General features: G+C 29.9%; 3 protein-coding genes across 3 annotated transcripts in view; 2 read left to right on the top strand and 1 right to left on the bottom strand.

The window, feature by feature from the left end:
- Nucleotides 1-787: 787 nt before the first annotated feature.
- Nucleotides 788-1,240, top strand: LOC125833889 (uncharacterized). The gene has a single exon (XM_049513037.1). It carries the CDS (start codon nucleotides 788-790, stop codon nucleotides 1,238-1,240), a length of 453 nt encoding a protein of 150 aa, XP_049368994.1.
- A 1,989-nt stretch (nucleotides 1,241-3,229) lies between these two features.
- On the top strand, nucleotides 3,230-4,045 carry LOC125833890 (uncharacterized mitochondrial protein AtMg00810-like). Its single transcript, XM_049513038.1, has 3 exons — nucleotides 3,230-3,297; nucleotides 3,388-3,459; nucleotides 3,601-4,045. The coding sequence occupies exons 1-3, from the start codon at nucleotides 3,230-3,232 to the stop codon at nucleotides 4,043-4,045; spliced, it is 585 nt and encodes a 194-aa protein (XP_049368995.1).
- An 8,545-nt stretch (nucleotides 4,046-12,590) lies between these two features.
- LOC125834152 (premnaspirodiene oxygenase-like) overlaps nucleotides 12,591-24,728 on the bottom strand; it is a 438,006-nt gene continuing 425,868 nt past the window's right edge. Inside the window, exon 4 of the mRNA XM_049513345.1 lies at nucleotides 12,591-12,710. Coding sequence (XP_049369302.1) covers nucleotides 12,597-12,710 — 114 coding nt within the window. The 3' untranslated portion in view covers nucleotides 12,591-12,596. The remainder of the gene's footprint in view (nucleotides 12,711-24,728) is intronic.

Here is a 24,728-nt window from a genome sequence, read left to right on the forward strand (position 1 = left end):
CTACAACCTACATAGAAATTAGACTAACCTAACAATTTCACAATGCGTCATAGTTCACAAGGCTTAACAACAACAATTCAATAGTCATAGTTCAATAACCAACACGTATCAAGTATGCCAATCACAAGTGTCAAACATATCAATTATAAATATCAAGTGCATCAATCACAATTAACAAGAAGATCAATCACAAGTAGCAAGCTCACAAAGATTTGGTGGATGGATAGATTTTAATGTTAACAGTTTTACTATACTTGGAGTCTGTTTAACCAAGTTTGTTTTACCTAGTCTTTGGGTAGCTAACTCCTAACTTATAGGAGAGAATAACTAGCAGTTATTTAGGAATAAGTTAGCGTAAATTTTGGTTACGTTGTTATGTTTCCAGCCTACATATAGGTAGCTTTATTTCCTTCAATAAGACGACATATTAGAATTAATAGTTTCTCATCTTTTATGTTCTGTGTTTCTCTATTTCTCTATTTCATTCAATAATTGGTATCTGAGCCTGACATAAGTGTATAGAAGACTTTAGCCATAACTTTTCTAAACACTTATATTCTTCCTGATGTCATCAGAGAACTTCGTTCAACCTTCCATCCCTCATTTTGATAGTCATTATGACCATTGGTGTATGTTGATGGAAAACTTTCTGAAATTAAAGGAATACTGGCAAGTAGTTTCAGAAGGTATACAACAATTGGAAGCTGGTGCAACAGAAGCGCGTAAGGTAGAGATAGAAGGAGTGAAATTAAAATATCTAAAAGCCAAAAACTATTTGTTTTAGGCTATGGATCGTTCAATCTTGGAGACAATTCTTTGCAAAGACACCTCCAAGCACATATGGGATTCAATGAGAAGGAAGTATCAAGGTTCTACCAAGACTAAAAGACAACAACTCCAGGCCCTTCGCACTGAATTTGAGACGTTGAAAATGAAGTCTGGAGAATTAATTACAGATTACTTCTCAAAAGTAATGACCATTGTCAACAAGATGAGGTTACTAGGTGATAAATCAGATGATGTAGCTATTGTAGAGAAGATCTTGAGATCAGTAACACCAAAGTTTAACTTTGTTGTTTGTGCCATCGAGGAGTCACATGATATTGACAAGCTATCACTGGACAAACTGCAAAGTTTGTTGTTAGTTCATGAGAAGAAGTTGATCCAACCCGAACAAGAGGAGCAAGCTCTTCAGGTTTCAACTCCAACAAGTAGGCGTGATAAGAAGGAAACGAAGTGATACAAAGATGCTTAGACAAATACCAATGGCCAGAGAAGGGAAAGAGGTCGCGGAAAATATTTCCAGACCAACCACAAAGGAGGAGCAAGAAATAAGGCACATATTGAGTGCTACATGTGTCATAAATTTTGCCATTACAGGTCTGAATACAGAACAAATATGTCAAATAAAAGAGGTGAATCGTCCAATTTTGCGGAACAAGAAGAGGAAGAGATATCACTTATTACTAGTAACGAAGAAGGAGATTACCAGAAATCAGTGGTACTTAGACACGGGATGGAGCAATCATATGATTGGTGTCAAGGAAGCTTTCTCAACCTTGGATGAAACTTTTAGAATCAAAGTGAGGTTTGGAGACGACTCAAAACTTCCAGCAATGGGGAAAGGTCAGGTTAGAGTACATACAAAAGAAAATGGAATACATATAATTTCTGATGTATTTTATGTGCCACACTTGAAGACTAATTCGCTCAGTATTGGGCAATTACAAGAAGAAGGGTACGAGTTGAATATAAAGAATGGGAAGTGCAAAATTCAAAATGCTAAGCTTGGATTAGTGGCACAGGTAAATATGACTGCCAATAGAATGTTTCCGCTTGACTTTAATCATATTGAGCAGTCATGTTTAACTGCTCAACTGATGAAGCAGCATGGCTGTGGCATTTTTGATATGGCCACTTAAATGTTGAACGACTTAAAATCCTTCAACAAAAGAACATGGTCACTGGTCTTCCAAAATTCCAGAAACCTTCCATCTTTTGTGAATATTGTGTCATCGAAAGCAACACACATAATCTTTTCCAAGAGGTAAAACACAAAGAGCAAGTGCGGTACTAGAAATTGTTCATTCTGACATTTGTGGACCGATTAGTCCAATTTCAAATGGAGGAACAAGGTACTTTGCAATTTTTATTGATGATTACAGTAGGGAAACTTGAGTTTATTTTCTTGGAGAAAAGTCTGGGGTCTTTGAAGAATTCAAAAAGTTTAAGGCAGTAGCAGAAAATGAAGAAGGAAAGTCTATTCAGGTGTTGCGCATGGATAGAGGTGGTGAGTATGACTCACATAATTTTTTAAAGTTTTTTGAGTTGTATGTCATTAAAAGATAGAAAAATGCAGCCTAAACTCCGCAACAAAATGGAGTGAGCGAGAGGAAGAATAGAACAATCATGAATATGGTAATGAGCATATTGGTAAGAAGCAAAGTACCAAAGAAGTTTTTTCCTGAAGCAACAAACTGGAGTATACTTATTTTAAAGAGGAGTCCAACTTTTGTTGTGTGTGATACAACACCAGAAGAAGCTTGGAATGAGAGAAGACGATGTAAGTCATTTTAAAAATTTTGGTTGTGTTTGCTATACCCATGCACCAGATCAGAAAAGGAAGAAATTAGATGATAAAGGTGTGTGTTTCTTGGAATATAAAATTGTTCAAAAGCTTATAAATTGTATAATCCCACCAAATATAAGATTATTGTTAGCAGGGATGTGATTTCCTCTCAAGAAGAGTTTTGGCAGTGGGACGGATGAGAAGCTAAGAAACTTACACCAACATATTTTGATGATAAAGAACAAATCAACAGTCAGCATGATCCAGAATAGATACAAGAGGTTGAATCTTCACATCAAGATTCAAGTTCTTCTGGGGTTCAAAGAGAACTAAGGCAGAGAAAGAGACCAGCTTGGATGAGTGATTATGAGGTAACTGGTATTGACACCATAAGTAATTTTTGTTTACTTGCAGAATGTGAACCAGTTAGCTTCGATGAAGCAGTCCAGCAACCAAACTGACAGAAAGCAATGGAAGAGGAAATATCTTCCATTGAGAAGAACAGCACCTGGGAACTTACAACACTACCAGAAGGTCAAAAGAGCGTTGATATAAAATGGGTGTTCAAGAAAAAGTTGAAAGAAAATGGAGATATAGACAAATACAAAGCAAGACATTGCAAAAGGGTACAAGCAAGAGTATGGTGTGCATTATGTTGAAATGTTTGCGCCTGTTGCAAAACATGACACAATCAAGATGATTTTGGGATTGGCGTCTCAAAATGGATGGTAATTGTATCAACTAGATGTAAAATCAACATTTTTACATGAGAACTTAGAAGAAGAAGTGTATGTTGATCAACCTCCCGGCAATATCAGGATTGGTGAAGAGCACAAGGTGTATAGATTGAAAAAGACATTATATGGATTGAAACAAGCGTCAAGAGCTTGGTACAGTCGCATAGATGCTTATTTCATGTAGTAAGGTTTTCAGAGATGTCCATATGAGCAGACTCTTTACATCAGGTACAATAAAGGTGATATTCTCATTGTCTGTCTATATGTTTATGATTTAATTTTTACTGGAATCAGTGTGGCTATGTTTAAGCAATTTAAGGAATCCATGATGAAGGAGTTTGATATGACTGATTTAGGAAGAATACATTACTTCCTCGGATCAATGGTTATCCAATCTAGTGATGGGTTCTTCATTTCTCAAAGGAAGTATGTGCAAGATTTGTTGATCAAGTTTCAGATGGAGAAGTGCAACCCGATTTGTACACCAATCCATCCTAGCTTGAAGTTAGATAAGGATCCAGATGGCAAGGTTGTAGATGGAACTTACTATAAGAAACTAGTAGGAAGTTTGATGTATCTCAGAACAACTCGGCCAGACATAATGTATGCTGTCAGCCTTATTAGCAGATACATGGACAATCCTAAACAATCTCACCACCGAGCTGCTAACCACATTTTGAGGTATTTGCAAGGCACAATCAGTCATGGTTTGCTGATAAAAGGGAAGGAAGTTCACTGATGATGGGGTTTACAGATAGTGATTATGCGGGAGATCGAGATGATAGAAAGAGTACTAGTGGTTTTCTATTAACTCTGGGATCAAATGCCATTTCTTGTCATCGAAGAAGCAGACTATTGTAACTTTATCCACCACAGAAGCAGAGTTTGTTGCTGCAACAACATGTGCATGTGAAGCCATCTGGCTTAGGAAGTTGCTTGAGGAAGTTCACTGCAGGCAAGCTTATGTTACTCCCATATATTGCGACAATATCTCAGCCATCAAACTGTCCAAAAATCCGGTATTCCACGGAAGAAGCAAGCACATAGATGTCACACCCCAAGACTACACCCTGGGTGGGATTGGCACTCGAGAACCATTGTTGGCCCCCAGCGAACCCTTGGCCTGGCTTACTTACTCAGCGGAAGACTTTTACTCAACGAAGATAAATATATGTAATAAACTAGAATGTTATAAAGGAACATTCAACTGACCAATAAGGCAAATTCAAGTCTCAACATAATAGAATGAAAATGAAAAGACTAAAGAACTAACATCTGACTGTCTATGAAGCCTCTAAACAACTGAGATGGATGTCGGGACAAGACCCACGACATCATAATGAACTAAAATACTGAAAGCAATAAAAAAAGGATCCTCCGAAAATCAAGAAGGCTTACCACATGACTCTGAATGCTCAACTGGATCAACGAAGCATTGGATGCTGATCTTGGTTACCTGTATCTGCATCATAAAAAGATGCAGGCCAAATGACATCAGTACATTAAATGTACGAGCATGCGAGGGGAAATCTAAACAAGACATAAGCTTGAAAGGAACTAAAAGAACAAACCTGGTCTCAACTGAACTGAACTTATTTCAATATAAAGCAATAACAAACAAGTGCAATATAAAGAAAAGCTTTTTTAAAACATGGATAACAACTCTGTGTATTTAGAAATACAATAGTGACTCTGTATGTATGCAAAGATACAATATAAACTCTGAAATGTATATAAAAATACAAAATACTGTTGTGGGAGTTTCTCTAATCGACAACCATCACTTAAGAGTTATTGTGATGATACAACGTTTTGCCTCACGCTTCTAGGGCCGTCCTATACCTTGCCAAGGGTATAGAACCTGACTACTAAGTGGATCCACTAAGGCTGGCAAGGGGACGGGGACGGGGACTGGGGGACGGGACGAAGGGGGACGGGACGGGACGGGGGACGGATCTGGGGGGATTTTGGGGGGACCGGGATTGGGGGGACAAAAATAAGTCCCATCCCGTCCTACTATATATACGGGATGGGACGGGTTTTGGGGGGACGGGACGGGACGGGACGGGGGATTTTTTATTTTTTATATACTTATTTATTTGTATTGAAATTATATGTTATTGAATAACATTTTTAGTTTATTTGATTTTTTTTCAATAACATTTTTAGCAAATAAATAATGCTTAAGTTTTCAAATTTCAAAATTCAAATTTCAATTTCAAACTTCAAATTTCAAACTTCAAATTTCAAATTTCAAATTTCAAATTTCAAATTCAACTTTCAAATTTCAAATTTCAAATTCAACTTTCAAATTTCAAACTTCAATTTTCAATTTTCAATTTTGAAATTACAAATTTGAGAAGTTCAAATTTGTCTTTTAAATATTTTAAAGTAATTTAAACTTGAAATTTTGATTTTGAAGAAAAGGCCCCAAAAAAGGACGTTATGTGCAATACTTTGAATTTTCCTTCTTTTTTTTTTTTTTTTAATAATCTAGGTGTTAGTTGATGTATTAAAGTTCCATTTTTTAACATTTGTTCCTTATTATAAAATTTTGTAATAGCTAGTTCTCTTTTTATTATGTTCAACTATTTTCAAACAAATTAGTATATATGTAAATATGTATGAATATATTAAAATTAAAATGCAAGACAATAGTTATATAAAAAAGACTTAATAAAGCCTTCAAATTTATTCAATAAAATCTAATTGCAACTTAGAACTTAGAAGTTACAATTTACAAATATTAGTGGAGTAACTAATCTACGCAGCCACCTTCTAGGAAGGGTTCTGTTTCAATAAGTTCTCATATGTAAAACTAATATTTGTTACAAATATTAGATGAGTAACTAATTTACGCAGCCACCTTCTAGGAAGGGTTCTGTTTCAATTAGTTCTCTGATGTAATCTAATATTTGTATTTTCCTTTAAAATTCAATTCTAATTGTCGCATCATATCGACGGTAACATCCTCCGGTGTTGGCAAACTTGCTAGAAACTCTTGTGACTCTAATTCATCATCACTAGATCCAAGTACCGCATTAATCCAAGCTTCTTGTTTGGAACTTAACTTTGGCAAATTATCATTTCTCCTTTCGGCGTTGACCCAATCTCTAAATAAAACTGATATTTCCAAACTATCTTCCGCCAATGAATGTCTATGATCGCCAAGTTGAAACCTTGCCGCACTAAAAGCAGCCTCTGATGCAACTGATGAAGCTTGAATAGCTAGAACATCACGAACCATTTTGCTTAAAATTGGAAATGCAACGCTCCGCCTCCTCCACCATGCTAATAAATCTTCATTGCCATCTTCGTCTTCCACTGTTTCTAAAGATTGATTAAGATATTCTTCAAAATCATCACGGTTAGTAGAATTAAGACCAAGAAAATCTCGCATATAACTTGAAATTCGAGCTTTACTCTGAGGATTAGAAGTTTGACCAACTTCTTGAATATTTCCTGTAGTTCTATATTTTTCATACAAAATTTTTGCTTCTACTTTTATGCTACACTTACACATTTGACTAGTTGGATTTATTTCCGGTGAAATTTCTAAGGTATTATAAAAAGTGTCAACAAGTCCCTGCACACCTTGTAATTTATAGTCAGGATGAAGTAAAGTAGCAGTTAAAAAAATTTGAGGAATAGGAAAAAAATATTTTTAAAATTTTTCAATCATACCTTCAATTGCAACTCTAAATTTTTCAATATTTTTGTATTTAGAAAATTGAATTGAAATAGCACAAATATTTATTAATACTGATGAAATAGTAGGATAATAAATTCCAGAAAACATGGTTGTTGCATCATAAAAAAGTCTTAAAAATTCTAATAGTTCATTACTTTCTTCCCAATCTTCTTCACAAATTCTGTCTAATGGGTCAGCATTATGAGCATTAAACACCATTTGTATGGGTCCTCTATATTCGTAAGCAACTGAAAGCATTTCGTAAAAAGAATTCCACCTTGTTTTAATATGTCTTGGAATTTTTCTTGGTGGCAAATCACATAGTACACAACGCTCATTAAATTCCCTAATTCTAGCAGGTCTATTAGCATAAAAAATCCAGGCAACAGCATATTCAATTTTCATACAACCACATTCAAATAATGAAATACCATCTTGTACAACTAAATTTAATACATGTGCAACACATCTAACATGAAAAGAATTATCATCAATTGGACATAATCTAATTTTTAACATACTAGCAGCGTTTACATTATTAGATGCATTATCTAATGCGACAGACAATACTTTATCTATAAGCATGTAATAATCTATAACACTCAAAATATTTGAAGCTAAATATGCACCAGTTTTTTTCTCTACACATTCTTTATAACTTAAGATTCTTTTTTGTAAATTCCAGTTATGATCAATCCAATGTGCTGTAACAGTTAAATAATCACGTCCATTAACACTACGACCCATGTCCGAAGTTATAGACACTCTACAATCTAATATGCTAAACACACAACGAAGATATTGACAATGTTTACCTTGATATACAAAAACATCAGATTTAACAGTTTTTCTTGAAAAACCTCTATAATTAGGATTATAAGTTTGTTGAATATATTCAATAAAACCGGGATGTGAAGGAAAACTATAAGGTAAACCACAAACAGAAACCATTTTAGCTAAATTTTCACGATCTCTTTCCTTATTATATTTACGTTGTGTTAGTGGACCACCGGGGTTAGAAGGATCTAATGTTCCTTGAACCATGTTAGAAGCCCCTACCGATTCATTAACATTAATATCAAAATCATTAACTGGAATTCCTTTTTTTCTATTGGCTAATGATTTAGCTTCTTTATATTGAATCGGCACACAAGATAACAAATGTCTATTTAAGCCCCCCGTCCCACCTTGACCTCCACCTTGTTTATGTTTAAAAGGTTGCTTACATTTATTACAAATAGCAATAGAATTTTCCTTATCTAAAGTCATAAATTGCCACACAACAGAAGTTTTAGGGCGTTGATACTTCACCTTCTCCCTTGTAGGAGGTATAAGGGGTGGGCGTCCATAATTTTGCTCCGTTGAATATGTAGTTTCATTTGGAACATTTGTCACCGGACTAGTAGGTGTATCTTCTAATTCATCTTCTCCCGAACCAACTTCTACTTCTTCACCTGAATTTTCATCAAGATAAGGATTATCACCATAAATTTGTTGTAAAAGTTCATGATCGAGTTGAGCATTTGAATCAATATCATAAGAAGTATTATCAACATAAGTAGAATCATTTGTATTAAATCTAACTCTAGAAGTACCACCACATTTACTCTTATTTTTTTCCTTACTACTTTTTTTAGTAAAATTAAATAATCTACTAATGACACTTGGTTCCTTCTCTTTTCCTTTACCGGTATCTTTTTTGTTAGAACTCATATTTAATTATATGTAAAGTATAATATAAAAATAATAATAACACAAAAATTAATGACGAAAAATAAAATATAAATATTATGAAACGAATGTACCAAACGTCTGCGTTAATAGCAGACGTTATAACCGATTCTTGAAGCTTGTAGTTTGTTGTAACTTGTAACTTGTAACTTGTAATTTGGAACTCCAATATTTGATAGCAAATATAATATGAAAACTTAGATATATATATATTATGATATATAATATGAAAACTTAGAATTGAAATATATGTATTATGATATAATATGAGACTTAAATGAAATAAAATATTGAGATTTGAGACTTAAGATTGAGAGTTGAGAGTTGAGACTTGAAAGAATATAAAAAATAGATGAGAGAATATATAATTTTGTAAGAAATAATAAGGGATAGAGGGGTATTTATAATATTAAAAGTGGGTTAAAGTGTATTTATAATAACTTGAGGGTTTAAAGTAAATTATTAAAAGTAGGGGTGGTAGGGGGTGGTAGGGGGTGTTGGTTGGGGGAAAAAACTGCCAAAATATCCGTTGGGGGGGCCCACTAGCCGTTGCCCAACAGATAGAATTTTTTTTTTTAAAAAAAATAAAATAAAATTGTTAGGGGATCCCGCGAACCGGCCGGTTCATCCGGGCCGGGTCGACCGGGACCAATGGATGAACCGGACCGGTACCGGTCCCCTATCCCGAAAATCCCCCATCCCCCTTCTTTAAACGGGACCGGGTCCGGCGGGCCGGTTCTCGGACCGGTCGCGGGCCGGGGCGGGCCGACCCGGTCCCCCTGCCACCCCTAGGATCCACTAGTCTATGCTAAAAAGCACTAAGGAATCATCTAAAAAGTATGACCATTTTCTACCCATGGTGGCTACATGGTTTATGGGGGCTGGGAATTGTCTGAACTCTCCCCCATATCGGTGCTCAATATTACTCCCAAAATATACTAGCTCAATATGTTTAAAAACATAACTTTGTGGTTTGAGATAATTTATCAAAACTTAGCTCAAAGACTCTCTTGGAAATCAAAGTTTCCTCTCTTGCTTAATTGTGAAAGCATTTACTCTTTACTGAAAAACTAGCTCAAAGGCTCTTTTGGAAGTCAAAGTTTCCTCTTTTGTTTAAATGTGAAAACATTTTATCCTTTTGGGAATAAATAATCCCCATATACTCTTTTGAAGAAATGAACTTCAACTCTTACTCTTTACTGAACTCAAAACTCAAGTCTTAAAACAAAGTTATAACGTTTGTAAAAGACTTTTGGAAAACTCTATGAACTTCTCTTGACTTGACTCTTAACTTCCCTTGAATTGAATTATGGATTCAAGGCCCATGATCTCATGTTATTGATGATCTCATGTTGTTTAGACGTACCTTAGAATGTAGGAATCAACTAGGAAACATAGGTACGTTACAAGGGAACTAGAACGGAAGGATGTGGGAAAAAGTAAAAGACCTGGCATCCATGGCGCTTTGAGTGGCGCGGGGCGCCAGACCCAAAACTTCAAAATTGAAGTTGGGGCATGCTGGCTGGCGCGGCGCTCCAGGGGCAAAACTTCAGAACCCAAAGTGGGGCGCTCTGGCTGGCGCGGCACCTCAGACCCCTGCTCAGAAAACTCCAATTTTTCTTGGTCATTTTTCAACTCTAAAACCTCTAGTTTCGATTGGTTCTTTCCCCCAAACACTTAGATTCGACTACATAACCAAAATATGCAAGAATCTACTCAAAACGACACCTAATTTCATGAATTTGAATCAACAACTCCTCAACAATTTCAACGAATCAAGAACTCAATAGAACTTCAACCAAACCCATCAAGAACTCAATTTCTAAACCTTCAAGAACATAAATCCGCTGAAATAAATCATGATTGGCACGTTGGTAAACTAGCCCAACGCTATGTGATCTCACATACCTCGTAGGGATCATCCCTTGACGAAATCCACGATCTTAGCTTCAAGAACTTGACGATTCCTTGTCTCTTCTCCTCTTTTCTCCTCTTCTTTTCTCTTCTCTCAAAACCCTAACTCTTTTTGATGAAACGTAAACTGAACCAAATCAGTTTAGACCTCATCTTAATTACCAAAAACGAAATTAAATAATTGGGTAGTGAAAAGACCATAATACCCTTCTAAAATCTGGTTTTGACTTTCCTTATCTAGACAACCCAACTTCAAATGGACACAGCTCCCTCATACGAACTTAAAATTGAGCAAACTCAGCGGTGTTGGAAAGATAAATCAAAGATCTTTCCTACGGTATTTGGTAGCACACCTAAATCATCCTGAGCTAGGAGTTATGGTCGTTTGAAGTTGATCCAAAACTCAAACTTAACATAACTTAACCAATTTTCCAGATTTTTCATTCTTTCCAAAAATGACTATTTCTAATTCTAGCTCTTTCTAGTTGCGGGGTGTTACAATAGATGTAAGGTATCATTTCTTAAGAGATCTTACAAATGATGGTGTAATTGAGTTGCGTTATTGCAAGAGTCAAGACCAAGTAGCAGATATCTTCACTAAGGCTTTGAAGAAGGAAAGTTTTCTCAAGTTCAGAAGAATACTCGATATCTACTCATTTGAAGAAGTTGGATCTGTAAACTGTGTTAGAAACATCAGTTTAAGGGAGGGTTTGTTAACAGTTTTACTATACTTGGAGTCTGTTTAACCAAGTTTGTTTTACCTAGTCTTTGGGTAGCTAACTCCTAACTTATAGGAGAGAATAACTAGCAGTTATTTAGGAATAGGTTAGCATAAATTTTGGTTACGTTGTTATGTTTTCAGCCTACATATAGGCGGCTTTATTTTCTTCAATAAGACGACATATTGGAATTAGAAGTTTCTCATCTTTTATGTTCTGCGTTTCTCTATCTCTATATTCCATTCAATATTTACTTGTGTTATTCATTAGTTTTGGGGGCATTGGTTAATTCTATTTATCTTGTTAAATTCACGTTTTATTTGCAAATGTTGTTCAATTGTTCAGAAATTTTGCCGGATGCGCACAACTTGATACTATATTCACACTATCTATCTTGTTAAATTATTCATAAATTTTACTAGATGGGCAAATATTGACAAAGATTTGGTGGATGGATAGATTTTACTTGTGTTATTCAATTGTTCATAAGTTGTGTGGACGAGCTAAACTTGATTCTTTATTTTGCTGGAATCTCCAATTTTGCTGCCTCCCACTGGAATTGTCCCTTAAGGTACAGAAAGGTTGCAGGATACCACTTAAGGTAGGTTAGATGCTCTGGAATAGTAGGATCGACTCTTGATTCTAAGTGCTCCTGTCTCAATTTATCTTATGTAGTTTGACTAAGTTCGAAGTTTAAGAAATATGATAAGACTTTGCAATGTTTCAGTATTATCCTTAAATATAATACACCTTTGTGAACTTTTTATCCAATGAGTGGAATCCAATATGAGTAAAATGTTGATAGTGTCATTAATTATTCGAAAAAAGAACAAATATATTTCCGAACTATCACAAATAATATGTCTATATCCAATAGGTTTTGAAATTTTAAAGTGGTTTGTGAAGTTTTATTTACTTTGGAAAAGGTCAAGGGGGACTAATTTGATGACCATATTGGATATGAAACTAAAAGATCAATCAAAATCTAGCTAACAATGGAGAATGAAACAATTCTAAAAATATAAATATTAAGGGCATACAAATATTTCTGAAAAAAAGATATTGCTAAATGTTTTATTTGTTTCACATATATATGTATCATTGTTTACCGTTCACAAATATGAAAATACAGATACATGCAAAAAAAAAACTTACTTTACTATACAATAGACACTATTGCCTTATTTATTATTCATCACCTTAAATAAAATTGGAATTTCTTTATGTCTATGTCTTTACTTAGAGAGACCAAATGGAGTAGCAATTAAATAAAGATCATTCTTTCTCCTGGCTGTTAATCCTTCTGTTTCAATCGTGTCCAAATCATTTGGATTAACTCCATTAGGAACCTTCCAATCAAAGTGGTAAAGTAATTGGGATAATGGATGTGCAATATTAACTAAACCAAATAACATTCCGGGACACATTCTTCTTCCTGCACCAAATGGAATAAATTCAAAGTGATTTCCTTTAAAGTCAATAGTACTATTCTCAAATCTCTCAGGTATAAAACTTTCCGAATTATGCCAATATTTGGGATCTCTACCAATCGACCATGCATTGACTAGAACTTTGGTTTTCACAGGTATTGTGTATCCATCAATCTTTGTTTCCTCTCTACATTCCCTTGGGGCTAATAGAGGAGCCGGAGGGTGTAGCCTTAATGTTTCTTTGATAACGAGTTGCAAGTAGTTCAATCCTTCCAAATCAGTATCGTTAAATGTTTTTTTCCCATCCAATCGTTCTCTCACTTCGAGTTGTGCTTTCTCCATGACATGTGGAGTTTTCATTAGTTCTAAAAATGCCCAAATTATTGTTGTTGAAGCTGTTTCAGTTCCTGCTAGAAACATGTCCTACATGTAAAATTAAAGGTATAAATATCGAAGTTAATAAGATTTATAATACGAAATAAAATTACAACTTTAAAATGCACCAGACTTACAAGTATGACTGCTTTAATGTTTTGATTTGTGATAGGAGGTCCAAATTCTTCGCTCTCCATTACTCTAAGTAAAGCATCAACAAAATCTTCATTTCCAGACTCACCATTATATTTCTTACCTTTTGCTCGATTATCTCGATGATCATTAACGATTTTCTCCAAGATTTCATCAACCTTTGAGTGTGCCTTTGATAATTTGGATTTCATTCCACTGATATTATGGAGCCACTTTTGGGAAGGGAACAAATCAGTTAAGTCGAATCCTCCAATTAATGAATAAATATCTTTTACCAACATTATAAACTTATTTCGATCATGTATGATTTTTCCAGATACTGACCTACAAGTTACAGTATTTGTAAACCAAAAGATCTTGTTGGATAAGTTGATCAATGAGTCAGGTGTACTGGAACGTAGAGATGATATGAGATTTGATATCTCTTCTTGTCGAATTGAAGCAAATGATTTGACCATTTTTGTACTAAGAAGTTCTAGGACACAAACCTTTCGCATATTTTTCCAGTAATCTCCATATGAACTAAAGGCTATGTCCGTGCAATCATAAAATATGATACTCGCAGACAAAATTTGTGGCCTATCTACAAAATGGAGGTCTTGAGTTTTCATGATTTCTTTTGCCATTTCTGATGAAGATACAACAATTGTTGAAATATTTCCAAGACGTAAGTGCATGATTGGGCCATATTTTTTCGATAGATTTCTAAGTGAACGATGTGGTAGATTGCTCATTAATTGATGCAAGTTTCCTATAAAAGGTAGTCTCCATGGTCCAGGAGGCAATGTTTTATTTGGTGATTTTGATTTCTTCCATTTTTGAGATACAAGGAAGAAAGAGGAGAGAAAGAGAACTAGTGAGATAAAGATGAAGTAGGGAAACTGTTGATACTCCATTTTGGAAGCTAAGAAAAAAAGGAAACATGCACACTTATATCTTATAGAGATACAAACATTATGTTTAGGTTTGTGTGTATGTATAATATTACAGAAATATTTGGAAATTAAAACTACGTACTTTTTCCGTTCTAATTTATATATGCTTATTGATAAATTTAAAGCACTAAAACTACTCAGAGTGTGATACTTAAAGCGAATTTACTATCAAAGATAATGAATCATTTTTGCCATATTCTCTAATTGTGTTTCACTTAACACAAAATTTAAGAAAAATAAATTTTAAAATTCATGGTATAAAATAAGTCGAAAATATTTTTTTAATTTTATTATTTCATTAAGTAATAAGAAAACACACATACTACTCCAAATTCCCAAAGAATCAAGTGGACATAATATCAAGGTAATAAGAAAACACTCATTAATGACAACTTTTGATGTAAGCCTGCAAAGGACCATTAGTTTAGGTGGCTAATCGAGAGAGGTGGACCATTATAGGGAGGAAACCATTTTTTTAAAAGATATTTTTAAATTTTCCATCAAATTTTTAAAAAATATTTTCTCTGAAAATTTCTTTTCTTAAAAATAAGGAAAAAAAATGTCTTCCTTAGAAATAGATTTTTCTTTCTATAATAAAAAGAATAATAAATAAACCTAAGAAAAAAAATGTTATTATTGATGTTGTGAATTAAACAACGTGAGGAAAGAAATGTAGTGAAGGACAATATATCGATGTGTCTCAATCAAATTTAATTGCTTGGAAAGAGAGACCTAGACATCTCCGATCCTATTATCTATTTTACTCTCTATTTCATAATATAAATTCTTTTTTTCTTTTTTCCAAATAATCAATTTATATTATTTTCATGTAATATAAAAATTTATTTTTTCAAGTTTTTTATTTAATATAACATTATATTTTATTTTAAATTTCTAAATAATATAAATTGCAAGCAAATATTATATAATACACAAATTAATGGACAATTCAAATAAAAGTGAAATCATTAATGAAATACAATTATATAAACATTACATAAATACTCAACTTTCAAGATTATTATGTTGCTCTCATAAATGCTCTATTAATGCATTACGGAGTTCAAAATTAAATGAACATTTTTTTCCTTTATTTTTTTTTATGTCAAGCTAAAAGTTATTCAAACCAAAGATTTTCATCGAATACCATTTATGTCGTTGCAGTTGGATCCTCTACAACATCTTGAATTGGTGCATTAAGATCACATTCATCCTCGATTATCATGTTGTAATTATCTAAAATAACTGTTGCGTGTAGTTATCCACAATTTTTTAAATTTACATACTTGCAGATAAGAAGCCATGAGTTCAATTCTATTAATCAGTTTGCAAAGTACCAGTTCAATTAATAGATTTTCTCAATATGTATTGAATTTATCAGTTCTTTGTGTTACACTGATTTTTCTAATCAGGTACCATTTGTCAGACCTTTTTTTATATACATTTGTTTCAGCTTTTTTGGGGGGTTTATTTTTGTGTTTGTTCATTTCTATTCTGAATCAGTATTTGAGATCTAAGGATATATATTTTGAATTGTTATTTTTATTTCAGTAATGTGATTATGATTATGATGTTATTGCTTAATTTAATAACATCATGTGTTGCTTATACATAATATCAATAAATTTGAGGGACAATAGATAAATTAACAAAGTCACATCAAAGTCTAAAAAAATGATGTTTAGACCCATATGCATGATTGTGGATAAAGCTTAATAATCATGATTATATCCATAAATTTTAATTCCATAAAAATCATTTTGAAATTTTTTTCTCCATGATTGCCCAAATTCAATATCTATGGGGCATTCTCATAATTTTAGATAATGGGTTGAGTTTTGTGTTGTTTTTTTGGCGTTGTAGGTTGCATGAAAGCAGTTTTATCCTACCAAAAATCAAAATTCCATCAGAAGTTAGAAGCAAGGATTTTATTATCCTTTAGGTGTGTTTCAAAGCTCTGTGTCTAAATTGATTTTAGACAACTTAAAATTATTTTGATTTATAAATATTATGATATTAGTGAAAAGATTAATTGTAACTGAAATTTTATTCATCTACTATTATATTATTTTTTATGTTTCAGGATATTGAACGACTCTTGAAAAGAGAAGTTGATCAAGTCAATCACCTTGTTAGTACCTATTTGAATGCGATAGTAATATAAAACTCATTTCGTATTTCCTATTTCTTTTCTTATCATGTATTTTGTTAAAAAAAGTTATTCATTTTTAAAAGAAATTTCTTCTCACTCTTTTGTAGGTATAATATGAATGGACAATAAATTGATGATGGCGCTCTAGACACTCGACTTGCTTGCTCTTCATTTTATTAATTCTAATAATTAAAGTATACGACAAAACAATCCATAAATTAACAAGTGAATATTGAATTTTATAAATTAATTTTAATTTATAATTTATAACATTTAAAAATATTTACGCAACACACGAATACACATATCAAATCAAATTATTTATGTTGATTTTTTAAAAAGCTATCACAGAAAAAATAAAGATGAAGTCAATGACCACTATAATTATGATGGATAAGGATCAGTGGAGCAACAATAATTGCATGAAGGCATGATTAGGAAGATAAGAGAGAGGGTAGTTGGAGGGTATGGACTATTAAAAATTGTAATTTTATCAATTTTTCTTATTTATTATGCATTTATTTAATATTTAATTTGTTCACGCAACACACAAGTACACATATCAAATCAAACTATTTATGTTGAATTTTTAAAAAGCTATCACAAAAAAAATAAAGATGAAGTCAATGACCACTATAATTATGATGGATAAGGATCAGTGGAGCAACAATAATTGCATGAAGGCATGATTAGGAAGATAAGAGAGAGGGTAGTTGGAGGGCATGGACTATTAAAAATTGTAATTTTATCAACTTTTCTTATTTATTATGCATTTATTTAATATTTAATTTGTTCACGCAACACACAAGTACACATATCAAATCAAACTATTTATATTGAATTTTTAAAAAGCTATCACAGAAAAAATAAAGATGAAGTTAATGACCACTATAATTATGATGGATAAGGATTAGTGGAGCAACAATTGCATGAAGGCATGATTAGGAAGATAAGAGAGAGGGAAGTTGGAGGGCATGGACTATTAAAAATTGTAATTTATCAATTTTTCTTATTTATTATGCATTTATTTAATATTTTATTTGTTCATGCAACACATTTGTTCACGCAACACAAGTATACATATCAAATCAAACTATTTATGTTGAATTTTTAAAAAACTATCACAGAAAAAATAAAGATGAAGCTAATGACCACTATAAATATGATGGATAAGGATTAGTGGAGCAACACTTGCATGAAGGCATGATTAGGAAGATAAGAGAGAGGGAAGTTGAAGGGCATGGACTATTAAAAATTGTAATTTTATCAATTTTTTTTATTTATTATGCATTTATTTAATATTTTATTTGATTTCATAAATAAAATAGTATATGTAAAATCTACATATTATTTTCTTAATTTAAATTAAGACAAAATAAATAAAGAGATTAGTTAAATTTGATGTATATCTTTTGAATATGATAAATAAATAATATAATAAAATATAGATTTTGAATATGATCTATATCTACATTGATTTATGTGCAATACATATGCATGGTTGAAAAAAATATAACTCTAATAGTTAGATCGATAGAAGTTATAAATTTTTTAAAAAAAAGAAATAAAAAAAAATGAATTGCAAATAAAAGATAAATCATGTATTTAACCAATTATGATGAAATAAATTAAAAATTCAAATATATATGAATTTAACCGTGTAACTTTATATTGATAGAAGTTGATGTTATTTTATAAGTTTTTCCCATTAAAATAATTAACATATTCTTTTAATAATTTAAATTAAGACAATATAAGTTACAAAATTTTATTCAATAGCATATTAAACATACTTTATGTGAAATCGTAAAAATGTAACATAGAAAAATATAGGTAGGTTCTCACCATTATTGTCCCTTTCGTAAATTCTACATAAAAGCAAAACATAAATAATTCCCAAGAGATCATTAGCCATTTTGGTTGAAATTGAGATGAATATTTCCACTTATTTAAACATAGAAAGAGGCTTAAAATATCTTTTATCAATCAAGTATAGCATATGATTGTATTTTCTACGATTTTAATAAGATATTGTCTTCATGATATAATATTTTTAATTGAAAGTGGATATACTAATCTTTTTTCCTAAAATACTATCTCAAGTGATATCATATATAGGAACACTTTTTGAAAATTTATAGTTGTAACTCTATGATTTAAAATTTATAAACATTGATATTAATATTAAGACAAGTAATGTTTGATGAGAGAATATTTAAGGAAATGAAAAAAAGAGTTATAAAAAATCACATATTTTGAAGGAAGAAAAATTCAATATAGAATTCATGCTATTCTCTATATTCCTGTTATTTTCGTTTGATAAGTAATTATGAATTTAACAACAAGCTCGAAATCTTATTAAGCATATCACATAATTTTAAAAAGTGTTTTTATTTTTCGTGCTGTAGACACATTATTTTTATTATTTATATATATCTAATGTGTTTTATTTGTTTTAAATAAATAAAATAAAATATATTCAGATATTGTAACTAGGATCATTTAACTACTTTTTATTGTAAAATAAATTACAATTTTATATAACATTTTTCTGTTTCTTTTATTTATTGTGTATAGTTTGTTCAGCTATTTATAGTGCATAAATAAAATATAAGTTATCAAAATTCTTTATTGAATAATCACTTATATATAAAATAAAGCAATTGCTTCACTATGTGTATTTAATTAATTTAAATAAATATAAAATGCATTCATTAATTTTGTACTAAATTTTGTTTTCATGTTTTTACAAATACTAAATAATTATTAATTATTGTAAGTTAATTAAATTGTCCATTAATAGTTTAAATCGAATTAAAGTCAATAATTTTTTTTTAAAAAAATTGTGGTTTTGAATTATACATATGTAAAATAAACTAAAAACGTACTTGAAGCTATTACAATAATATTATAACAAATAAAGTTATGTACTAATTTAAGTTACTATGATCATATTAATAATAATAATGTATTATTATAATTACTTTTAAAAATAAATTAATAAGTGAATAATAAAATTTTATAAATTATTTTTAATTTTAAAATATTTGCGCAACGCGCAGATACAAATACTAGTATCTTATAGAGATACAAACATTATGTTTAGGTTTGTGTGTATATATAATATTACAGAAATATTTGAAAATTAAAACTACGTACTTTTTCCGTTCTAATTTATATATGCTTATTGATAAATTTAAAGCACCAAAACTGCTCAGAGTGTGATACTTAAAGCGAATTTACTATCAAAGATAATGAATCATTTTTGCCATATTCTCTAATTGTGTTTCACTTAACACAAAATTTAAGAAAAATAAATTTTAAAATTCATGGTATAAAATAAGTCGAAAATATTTTTTTAATTTTATTATTTCATTAAGTAATAAGAAAACACACATACTACTCCAAATTCCCAAAGAATCAAGTGGACATAATATCAAGGTAATAAGAAAACACTCATTAATGACAACTTTTGATGTAAGCCTGCAAAGGACCATTAGTTTAGGTGGCTAATCGAGAGAGGTGGACCATTATAGGGAGGAAACCATTTTTTTAAAAGATATTTTTAAATTTTCCATCAAATTTTTAAAAAATATTTTCTCTGAAAATTTCTTTTCTTAAAAATAAGGAAAAAAAATGTCTTCCTTAGAAATAGATTTTTCTTTCTATAATAAAAAGAATAATAAATAAACCTAAGAAAAAAAATGTTATTATTGATGTTGTGAATTAAACAACGTGAGGAAAGAAATGTAGTGAAGGACAATATATCGATGTGTCTCAATCAAATTTAATTGCTTGGAAAGAGAGACCTAGACATCTCCGATCCTATTATCTATTTTACTCTCTATTTCATAATATAAATTCTTTTTTTCTTTTTTCCAAATAATCAATTTATATTATTTTCATGTAATATAAAAATTTATTTTTTCAAGTTTTTTATTTAATATAACATTATATTTTATTTTAAATTTCTAAATAATATAAATTGCAAGCAAATATTATATAATACACAAATTAATGGACAATTCAAATAAAAGTGAAATCATTAATGAAATACAATTATATAAACATTACATAAATACTCAACTTTCAAGATTATTATGTTGCTCTCATAAATGCTCTATTAATGCATTACGGAGTTCAAAATTAAATGAACATTTTTTTCCTTTATTTTTTTTTATGTCAAGCTAAAAGTTATTCAAACCAAAGATTTTCATCGAATACCATTTATGTCGTTGCAGTTGGATCCTCTACAACATCTTGAATTGGTGCATTAAGATCACATTCATCCTCGATTATCATGTTGTAATTATCTAAAATAACTGTTGCGTGTAGTTATCCACAATTTTTTAAATTTACATACTTGCAGATAAGAAGCCATGAGTTCAATTCTATTAATCAGTTTGCAAAGTACCAGTTCAATTAATAGATTTTCTCAATATGTATTGAATTTATCAGTTCTTTGTGTTACACTGATTTTTCTAATCAGGTACCATTTGTCAGACCTTTTTTTATATACATTTGTTTCAGCTTTTTTGGGGGGTTTATTTTTGTGTTTGTTCATTTCTATTCTGAATCAGTATTTGAGATCTAAGGATATATATTTTGAATTGTTATTTTTATTTCAGTAATGTGATTATGATTATGATGTTATTGCTTAATTTAATAACATCATGTGTTGCTTATACATAATATCAATAAATTTGAGGGACAATAGATAAATTAACAAAGTCACATCAAAGTCTAAAAAAATGATGTTTAGACCCATATGCATGATTGTGGATAAAGCTTAATAATCATGATTATATCCATAAATTTTAATTCCATAAAAATCATTTTGAAATTTTTTTCTCCATGATTGCCCAAATTCAATATCTATGGGGCATTCTCATAATTTTAGATAATGGGTTGAGTTTTGTGTTGTTTTTTTGGCGTTGTAGGTTGCATGAAAGCAGTTTTATCCTACCAAAAATCAAAATTCCATCAGAAGTTAGAAGCAAGGATTTTATTATCCTTTAGGTGTGTTTCAAAGCTCTGTGTCTAAATTGATTTTAGACAACTTAAAATTATTTTGATTTATAAATATTATGATATTAGTGAAAAGATTAATTGTAACTGAAATTTTATTCATCTACTATTATATTATTTTTTATGTTTCAGGATATTGAACGACTCTTGAAAAGAGAAGTTGATCAAGTCAATCACCTTGTTAGTACCTATTTGAATGCGATAGTAATATAAAACTCATTTCGTATTTCCTATTTCTTTTCTTATCATGTATTTTGTTAAAAAAAGTTATTCATTTTTAAAAGAAATTTCTTCTCACTCTTTTGTAGGTATAATATGAATGGACAATAAATTGATGATGGCGCTCTAGACACTCGACTTGCTTGCTCTTCATTTTATTAATTCTAATAATTAAAGTATACGACAAAACAATCCATAAATTAACAAGTGAATATTGAATTTTATAAATTAATTTTAATTTATAATTTATAACATTTAAAAATATTTACGCAACACACGAATACACATATCAAATCAAATTATTTATGTTGATTTTTTAAAAAGCTATCACAGAAAAAATAAAGATGAAGTCAATGACCACTATAATTATGATGGATAAGGATCAGTGGAGCAACAATAATTGCATGAAGGCATGATTAGGAAGATAAGAGAGAGGGTAGTTGGAGGGTATGGACTATTAAAAATTGTAATTTTATCAATTTTTCTTATTTATTATGCATTTATTTAATATTTAATTTGTTCACGCAACACACAAGTACACATATCAAATCAAACTATTTATGTTGAATTTTTAAAAAGCTATCACAAAAAAAATAAAGATGAAGTCAATGACCACTATAATTATGATGGATAAGGATCAGTGGAGCAACAATAATTGCATGAAGGCATGATTAGGAAGATAAGAGAGAGGGTAGTTGGAGGGCATGGACTATTAAAAATTGTAATTTTATCAACTTTTCTTATTTATTATGCATTTATTTAATATTTAATTTGTTCACGCAACACACAAGTACACATATCAAATCAAACTATTTATATTGAATTTTTAAAAAGCTATCACAGAAAAAATAAAGATGAAGTTAATGACCACTATAATTATGATGGATAAGGATTAGTGGAGCAACAATTGCATGAAGGCATGATTAGGAAGATAAGAGAGAGGGAAGTTGGAGGGCATGGACTATTAAAAATTGTAATTTATCAATTTTTCTTATTTATTATGCATTTATTTAATATTTTATTTGTTCATGCAACACATTTGTTCACGCAACACAAGTATACATATCAAATCAAACTATTTATGTTGAATTTTTAAAAAACTATCACAGAAAAAATAAAGATGAAGCTAATGACCACTATAAATATGATGGATAAGGATTAGTGGAGCAACACTTGCATGAAGGCATGATTAGGAAGATAAGAGAGAGGGAAGTTGAAGGGCATGGACTATTAAAAATTGTAATTTTATCAATTTTTTTTATTTATTATGCATTTATTTAATATTTTATTTGATTTCATAAATAAAATAGTATATGTAAAATCTACATATTATTTTCTTAATTTAAATTAAGACAAAATAAATAAAGAGATTAGTTAAATTTGATGTATATCTTTTGAATATGATAAATAAATAATATAATAAAATATAGATTTTGAATATGATCTATATCTACATTGATTTATGTGCAATACATATGCATGGTTGAAAAAAATATAACTCTAATAGTTAGATCGATAGAAGTTATAAATTTTTTAAAAAAAAGAAATAAAAAAAAATGAATTGCAAATAAAAGATAAATCATGTATTTAACCAATTATGATGAAATAAATTAAAAATTCAAATATATATGAATTTAACCGTGTAACTTTATATTGATAGAAGTTGATGTTATTTTATAAGTTTTTCCCATTAAAATAATTAACATATTCTTTTAATAATTTAAATTAAGACAATATAAGTTACAAAATTTTATTCAATAGCATATTAAACATACTTTATGTGAAATCGTAAAAATGTAACATAGAAAAATATAGGTAGGTTCTCACCATTATTGTCCCTTTCGTAAATTCTACATAAAAGCAAAACATAAATAATTCCCAAGAGATCATTAGCCATTTTGGTTGAAATTGAGATGAATATTTCCACTTATTTAAACATAGAAAGAGGCTTAAAATATCTTTTATCAATCAAGTATAGCATATGATTGTATTTTCTACGATTTTAATAAGATATTGTCTTCATGATATAATATTTTTAATTGAAAGTGGATATACTAATCTTTTTTCCTAAAATACTATCTCAAGTGATATCATATATAGGAACACTTTTTGAAAATTTATAGTTGTAACTCTATGATTTAAAATTTATAAACATTGATATTAATATTAAGACAAGTAATGTTTGATGAGAGAATATTTAAGGAAATGAAAAAAAGAGTTATAAAAAATCACATATTTTGAAGGAAGAAAAATTCAATATAGAATTCATGCTATTCTCTATATTCCTGTTATTTTCGTTTGATAAGTAATTATGAATTTAACAACAAGCTCGAAATCTTATTAAGCATATCACATAATTTTAAAAAGTGTTTTTATTTTTCGTGCTGTAGACACATTATTTTTATTATTTATATATATCTAATGTGTTTTATTTGTTTTAAATAAATAAAATAAAATATATTCAGATATTGTAACTAGGATCATTTAACTACTTTTTATTGTAAAATAAATTACAATTTTATATAACATTTTTCTGTTTCTTTTATTTATTGTGTATAGTTTGTTCAGCTATTTATAGTGCATAAATAAAATATAAGTTATCAAAATTCTTTATTGAATAATCACTTATATATAAAATAAAGCAATTGCTTCACTATGTGTATTTAATTAATTTAAATAAATATAAAATGCATTCATTAATTTTGTACTAAATTTTGTTTTCATGTTTTTACAAATACTAAATAATTATTAATTATTGTAAGTTAATTAAATTGTCCATTAATAGTTTAAATCGAATTAAAGTCAATAATTTTTTTTTAAAAAAATTGTGGTTTTGAATTATACATATGTAAAATAAACTAAAAACGTACTTGAAGCTATTACAATAATATTATAACAAATAAAGTTATGTACTAATTTAAGTTACTATGATCATATTAATAATAATAATGTATTATTATAATTACTTTTAAAAATAAATTAATAAGTGAATAATAAAATTTTATAAATTATTTTTAATTTTAAAATATTTGCGCAACGCGCAGATACAAATACTAGTATCTTATAGAGATACAA

This window comes from Solanum verrucosum, unplaced genomic scaffold (genome assembly GCF_900185275.1).
Source record: "Solanum verrucosum unplaced genomic scaffold, falcon-dt-bn FXZP01000108.1, whole genome shotgun sequence".
Lineage (NCBI taxonomy): Eukaryota > Viridiplantae > Streptophyta > Magnoliopsida > Solanales > Solanaceae > Solanum > Solanum verrucosum.